The 6,634-nt window shown below is 69.5% G+C and overlaps 1 protein-coding gene across 1 annotated transcript in view; it reads left to right on the forward strand.

Moving 5' to 3' along the window:
• CUL9 (cullin 9) overlaps positions 1-6,634 on the forward strand; it is a 27,902-nt gene that overhangs the window by 8,704 nt on the left and 12,564 nt on the right. Inside the window, exons 13-29 of the mRNA XM_009320230.1 lie at positions 79-306; positions 472-562; positions 647-818; positions 1,020-1,125; positions 1,525-1,620; positions 1,713-1,888; positions 2,430-2,563; positions 2,643-2,819; positions 3,094-3,209; positions 3,698-3,880; positions 4,245-4,402; positions 4,760-4,970; positions 5,069-5,234; positions 5,389-5,534; positions 5,713-5,830; positions 6,265-6,467; positions 6,552-6,626. Of these exons, the coding sequence (XP_009318505.1) occupies positions 79-306; positions 472-562; positions 647-818; positions 1,020-1,125; positions 1,525-1,620; positions 1,713-1,888; positions 2,430-2,563; positions 2,643-2,819; positions 3,094-3,209; positions 3,698-3,880; positions 4,245-4,402; positions 4,760-4,970; positions 5,069-5,234; positions 5,389-5,534; positions 5,713-5,830; positions 6,265-6,467; positions 6,552-6,626 (2,556 nt within the window). The remainder of the gene's footprint in view (positions 1-78; positions 307-471; positions 563-646; positions 819-1,019; positions 1,126-1,524; positions 1,621-1,712; positions 1,889-2,429; positions 2,564-2,642; positions 2,820-3,093; positions 3,210-3,697; positions 3,881-4,244; positions 4,403-4,759; positions 4,971-5,068; positions 5,235-5,388; positions 5,535-5,712; positions 5,831-6,264; positions 6,468-6,551; positions 6,627-6,634) is intronic.

A 6,634-nucleotide genomic window follows, 5' to 3' on the forward strand; every position in this document is an offset into this window, starting at 1 on the left:
AGCGCTGCAGCACCCCGCTGCTGGGGCCCGGCAGGTTCCCGGCACCGGCCCGGCCGCTCACGGCTGCCTGCTCAGCAGGTGGTGCAGGAGGTCGTTGGCTTCCTGCACCGCCTGGCCACCGCCAGCAAGGACTGCGCAGTGGTGATGTGCCGTGTAGGCACCCGTGAGGCTCTGTCCAAAGCCCTGGACAAGCACAGTACGGCTCTGTCGCTGGCGCCAGCCCTGCTCGACCTGGTGATTGACTGTGAGAAGTACGCCAGCCTCTACAAGAAGCTGACGACGAGCATCTTGGCTGGCTGCATCCAGGTGGGCCGGGGGAGGCCCAGCTGAGCTGGGGCTGTGGGTCTTGGGGCCGTCCAGCTGCCCCCAGCGCCGAGGGGCGGCCTTCTGCTCTCTGCCTGCCGCAGCCCTGCGGTGGGCGAGGGGAGGAGGACCCAGGGCCCCCGGTAAGAGCCTCTCCCCATCCCGTAGCTGGTGCTGGGGCAGATTGAGGAGCACCGCCGGAGCCACCAGCCCATCAGCATCCCCTTCTTTGACGTCTTTCTGCGCAACCTGTGCCGAGGTGAGTGCGGGGAGCGGGAGCTGGAGCCCTGTGCCTGGCACGTGCTGGCCTGGCAGCTGGAGGCTCCGTGTGCTCTTCCCACAGGCTCCAGCGTGGAGGTGAAGGAGGACAAGTGTTGGGAGAAGGTGCAGGTCTCCTCCAACCCGCACCGGGCCAGCAAGCTCACGGACAGGAACCCCAAGACCTACTGGGAGTCGAATGGCAGCACTGGCTCCCACTTCATCACTGTCCACATGCAGTGTGGTGTGGTGGTCAGGTGGGGCTGGGCTGGGGGGCCTTGGGGCCAGGAGGGCCAGCGGTGTGCGGGGAGGAGAGGGCCTTGGGGATCTGTGCGAGCCCTGCCCCAGAGGTCCCTGTCCCGGGGGTTGCTGGATGCGGGCAGCAGTGCGTGGGGCTGGCAGGGGCCGGGGCAGGGAGGTGGGAACTGCTGGGCAGCACCGTGTTTGCTGCGCTGCAGGGAGATGAGCATGCTGGTGGCCAGCGAGGACTCCAGCTACATGCCGGCCCGTGTCGTGGTGCTGGGGGGAGACAGCCCTGCCACCATCAGAACGGAGCTCAACGCGGTGAGTCCCGCGCAGGCTGCTCAGGCCATGGGACCCCACGGGAGCGGTGGGCTGGTCCTTGCTGTGCCCTGTGAAGGTCTCGCCCTGGTGCCGGGGCCCTGGGAGGTGCCCCGCAGGGAGGTGGGGATGGCAGGAGCTGTGCTGCGGGAGCCGCCTCCTGGCTGTAGGCAGTGGGTGCTGGAGACGTGGGCATGGGCAGCCCTGCAGCCCAGTCTGCAGCAGGCTGGTGTGCGGGGGCTGTGAGGCAGAAGTGGGGCCCTGGCGGGGAGCGCCCGGTGGCTGCGTAGGGGCTGCTGGGGGGGACAGAGGCCATGGCTTTAACGGGGGGTGGCCAGGGGAGCACGCAGGGGGGCGGGCGCTTGCTGCCTGGCGTGCTGAGGGCTCGCTGTCTGCCTGCAGGTGACCGTCCTCCCCTCAGACAGCAGAGTGATCCTGCTGGAGAACATGACCCGCTTCTGGCCCATTATCCAGATCCGGGTGAAGCGGTGCCAGCAGGTAGGGGGGCAGGGGGCCGGGCCAGGGAGCTGGCAGTGTGGAGCCTCGGGGCCATGCCCGAGGAGCATGCTGAGGGTCCCGCTCTCCCGCAGGGCGGCATTGACACACGTGTGCGTGGCATCGAGGTGCTGGGTCCCAAGCCCACCTTCTGGCCCATCTTCAAGGAGCAGCTGTGCCGGCGGACGTTCCTCTCCTGCGCTGCTCGGGCTCATGCCTGGTGCCAGGAGATCTGCCAGGACCGGGGGCGACTGCTGCAGCTCTTTGGCAGGTGAGTTGTCTCCTGGCTGCGCCATCGCATCCCCGGTGTCCCAGGGCCTGGGGGGATGGTGCTGGCAGCCCGCAAGGGGACTGCAGGGCCAGGAGAGGAGCAGCCGGGTGTCCTGCCTGGGCAGGGAGGGGGCCTCGCTCCTTCCTGACCCCCAGAGGTCCCAGAGGGCCAGGGCCACCTTGGGGTCCCCCAGGTTTAAGCTGGGCACGTGGGCACGGCTAACCCACCAGAGAGGTGCCCCGCAGGGGCTGGCGCGTCCTGACCTGGCGGAGGTCGGTCAGGCACAGGCAGGATCTCGTGGCCAGAGGCGCCACACAGCCCCCAGTTTGGCGGGGGCCGCGAGGGCCCCGAGGCCCAGTGCGGGCAGGGCCCGGGGGCAGCGAGGGGCCCTGGCTGCTGGGGGCAAGCTGGGCTGCTGAGCCGTCGTGCCTGGCAAGGGGCAGGGCAGGGAGTGACCACCCCGCTCTGCTTTCCTGGGGGAGTCCCCCCGGCTGTCGGCAGGTGCCCAGCAGCTCTGTGTGCTGCCCGGTCGCTGTTGCAGGCTGAACCGGGCGCTGCGGCACGAGCAGGGCTTTGCCGACCGCTTCCTTCCTGACGACGAGGCGGCCTGGGCCTTGGGCAGGACGTGCTGGGAGGCCCTGGTGAACCCCTTGGTGCAGAGCATCACCAGCCCAGGTACCCTGCACTCTCCCTGGCCCGTCCGCACCGTGCCGCAGGCTGAGGCACCCCGCTCTGAGTCTGGTTGGCCTCGCAGACCCCCACGGCGTCAGCCCCCTGGCCTGGCTGCTGAGCGAGTACCTGGAGAGCGTGGAGCCGCCCCGCCGCGCCACGAGCCGTGGTGCTGTCTTTGGCTCCCGTGTGCGGCGCCTGACCCAGCTCCTGGTGCACGTGGACCCCGGCGGCCCAGAGCCAGAGGAGGCAAGAGCAGCTGGTGAGCGAGGGGCTGCCCTCCCGTGGGGCTGGGAGGACAGTGGGGCTGAGTGCCAGGCTGCGGCCGTGGGGATCTGCTGGGGAGCTCTGGGGAGGGCCCTGTGGCACAGGAGGCTCCCAAGCCGGGGGAGGCTCGTGGCCGTGCCCCCGCAGTGGCCGTGCCTCCCCGGCATCTCCTCTGTCCTGCGTCCCCCGAGAGAGGGGGAGGCTGCTGGTGGTCAGTGTGCGGAGCCTGCCCACGGAGCCACGCTGAGCCCAGGGTTGTCCCTTGGCAGGCGGGAAGGAGGGGAAGAACAAGGAGGTGCCGGCCAGGGCTGCGAAGGCAGTGGTGGAGAAGTCGAGCAGCCTGTGGGGCATCTCACAGTGCTGGCGTGGCGTGGTGCAGCAGCAGGTAGAGCTTGGAGGGCCGTCCGTGGGGGCCAGAGAGGGCACGTGGGACCCCGCACCGGGCGGGCGTAGGGGGGAGCGGGGCCTGGCGGTGCCCTGGGAGCATGGGGAGGGCGCAGGGCTGTACCTGGCCTCCGTGGGGACAGCCCTGCTGCGCCTGCCACCCTGGCAGGGCTCAGGTGTCAGCCTGACCCTACGCCCAGGCTGGTGCTGCAGGCTGGGAGACAGGTACAGTGTCGGGCTACTTATTTCCTGCTGGGCTGCTGCTGCGCTTCTGTCCTGCCCCTGCAGCCCCTGCCCAGCCCTCGGGGCTGCGCCCCCACCTCGCCGCAAGCTCTCGGTAGCCCGTGGAGGCACCGGGGCCTCTAGTCGGCCCCTAGCCGGGACCTAGGCAGTTGGTGTCGGCAGAGCGAGGCTGGGGCTGCAGACGTTCCCGCGGGCCGTGGGCGCGTCCCGCTGCGGGGCTCACCCCTCTCCTGGCATGTCCCACAGGTGCAGCGGTTCCTGGAGGCGGCAGGGCAGGCGCCGGACCTTGTGGAACGATACTGCGGGCTGTACCAGCGCCTGCGTGGTGCCACGGAGGAGCTCTTTGGGCAGCAGGCCGCCTTTGTGCTGGCCCTGGGCCAGGGCTTTGCGGGGGCTTTGCTGCAGCTCTCCTTCCTTACCACCCTGCATGTGAGTCGAGGGAGCGTGGCACCAGTGCTGGGGTCCCGGGCGCAGGCTGGGGAGGCCGCCCTGGCGCACGGCCTCGGGGCAAGCTCCGGGTGGGCGGTGTCCTGTCCTCCTCCCCCCCCCTGCCCAAGCCACAGAACCTTTCCCTGCGGTGGCCCTGGACGGTGCCCAACTGCGGGTGCGCAGCGCTTGTCACAGCGTGGCCCCAACCCCAGCGCGCTCCTGTCTCGGGCTGGTGCCTGGGCACCCTTGGCCCCTGCCCGAGAGCCCCAGGGTTTCCCAGCTGCTCCCCCCAGGGACATTCCCCTAGCCCAGCCCTGCGGCCACTCGGTGAGCCCCCTCCACAGCCAGCCCTGTCCCTCTGCAGGTGAGTGAGCAGTTTGCCCGCTACCTTGATGGGCAGATCCAGGAGCTCCACAGGGCTGCGGGCAGCGCAGGGCCGCTGCAGTGGCTGCAGCAGATCCTGGAGCCCTTCGTCGTTTTCAGTGGCCTGGAGCTCGCCCACACCTTCGAGCACTTCTACCGGTGAGGGCTGCCATGTCTGCACGGGACCAGAGGGCCTGGTGCTGCGTGGTGTGGCGTGGCAGGGGAGGCGCAGGCGGCGCTGAGGCCGTGGCCGAGCCTGGCCTGGTGTGGCAGTGGTGCTCCCGCTTTGCTTTTCCCGGCTCTGGCGTGTGGAGGGAAAGGCTGTTGAGGGCTTGTGGCCAGTGCCAGTCTGCGGACGCACGTTCCCTCCCTGGCGACAGGGAGGGGAGACAGGTGCTGCCGGGCCCGTGCGCCTTGGGGTGAGGCCAGAGCCGGGGCCCTCTCTGTCTCCTGGCGGGTGGCTGATGGCCACGGGGCTCGGGCCGGCCCCTGACCTGACGCTGGCGCCTGTGGCAGGCACTACCTGGGGGACCGGCTCCTGGCGCAAGGGCCGTCCTGGCTGGAAGGAGCCATCGTGGAGCAGATCGGGCTGTGCTTCCCTAGCCGCTTCCCCCAAAAGATGCTGAGCAACTTGGCTGAGTCGGAGGAGCTCCAGCAGCAGTTTTACCTCTTCCAGCTGCAGGAGCAGGACAAGCGGCTGCTGGAGCTGGACACGGGCCCGGACGAGGTGAGCGTGCTGGCGGGGTGGGGAGGCGGGGGGCCACCCGCTTTCCTCAAAGGGATCCTGGGGCCTGTCCTGAGCTGCCTGTGTGTCCACCTGCCCAGGCACCGGGGACGGCCTCGGTGGTGGATGTGCCGGAGGTGAAGGTGCTGGCCCTGTCCCCGCACTGCTGGCCCGTTTCCCCGTTCTGCTACATGGATGAACCCGGGAGGTTTTTCTCGGTGGCCCTGAGCTCCCCCCTGGATGAGTTTGCCGACTTCTGCAGGCGGAGTGAGTGTCGCGGCAGTGGGTGTGCGTGGGGGGGTCTTGCCGGGGCCCAGCCGCTCCACAGCAGGTCAGGCAGAAGCGGCAGGAGCGCTGGGGTGGGCTGGGAGTGCCCGGCAGGGCTGGCCCCCGGCCCTCGCGCTGATGCGGTCTCTGGCAGGCCAGAGCCAGCTGGGCTGGGAGCGCACGAGGCCCCGGCGGTTGCAGTGGACGTGGCTGGGCTATGCCGAGCTGCAGTTTGGAGACTGCGTCCTCCACGTGTCCACGCTGCAGATGTACATCCTGCTGTGCTTCAACAGCGCCGAGGTAGGGGCTGGGGCCGCAGCGAGGTGAGGGAGGCAGTGGATGCTGGAGCGTAGCAGGGCCATGTTCTCCCCTCCAGCGGGGTCTCCAGTGGTGTTTGGGGCACAGGCCCCCCCTTGTTTGGCCAGGCCTCCAGCTGGTGGGTCTCGGCTGGCCATTCCCCTCCCACATCCTCCTGTAGGAGGTGGCTGTGGAGGCCCTGCTGCAGGCTACGGGGCTCCCTGCTGACCTGGTGCACCACGCGCTGACACCGCTGACCCACGGCGAGGGCATCCTGGTGTGGAGCTGCACGCCGGGAGGTGAGTGTGGGGCTGGGGCGCCCCTGGGGAGGTGCTGGTCTGAGCCCCAAGCGGGTGCTGGGGTAGGGGTGCATGAGCTTGTAGGCGAAGCAAGTGGGCTGGGGTGAGTCTGTCTGTTGGTGCTCGGGGCGCCGGTCTGTGTGTCAAGTTGGGGCCTGAGGCCATGTGTAGAGCTGGGGGTGGTGTGTGGGGCTGGGGCGTGGGGCCGTGCACGGGGCGTGGGGAGGCGGGGGTGGTTGGGTCTCGGGTCTGTGTGTGGGGCTGGGGACCGGGGCAGGGGGTTGCGTGTGGCTGTTGCTTGGGGACAGGGAGGGGGCTGACACCTGTGAAGGCAGCAGCGGGAGGCTCAGGGTTGGGTCCAACAGCCACACGTGTGTCCTGGGGCTCCTTCAGGGCCCAGCTCGGGGCTTGGCTGACCCTGGGCTGGGTGCTAGCTCCAGGTGCGCTGCGGCTGAACCAGGCAGCCCTGGCCCATGCCTCTGGCCGCCAGCTGAGGCTGCTGCCCCGGCAGAGGTACCTGCGGGCGGAGAGGGCTGAGGTCAGTGCCCTGGAAAGGAAGAGGAACGTCCTCTGCTGCCTCATCACCCGCATCCTCAAGGTGGAGAAGCAGCTCCACATTGACAACCTGGTGTTTAGGGTACGGAGGGCTTGAGGGGCAGAGAGGGGCCGCTGGGTGCTGCGCTGCACTGTACTGCAACGTGGGGCTCCCTTGCTGCTGTAGGTGATTGATGCCTGTCAGAAGGGTGAGTTGGGTCCAGGGCTGCAGTTCCTGAGCTTCTGCTGCCACAGCGTGGACGTGCTGTC

The sequence above is a fragment of the Pygoscelis adeliae genome, unplaced genomic scaffold, assembly GCF_000699105.1.
Source record: "Pygoscelis adeliae isolate BGI_AS28 unplaced genomic scaffold, ASM69910v1 Scaffold673, whole genome shotgun sequence".
NCBI lineage: Eukaryota > Metazoa > Chordata > Aves > Sphenisciformes > Spheniscidae > Pygoscelis > Pygoscelis adeliae.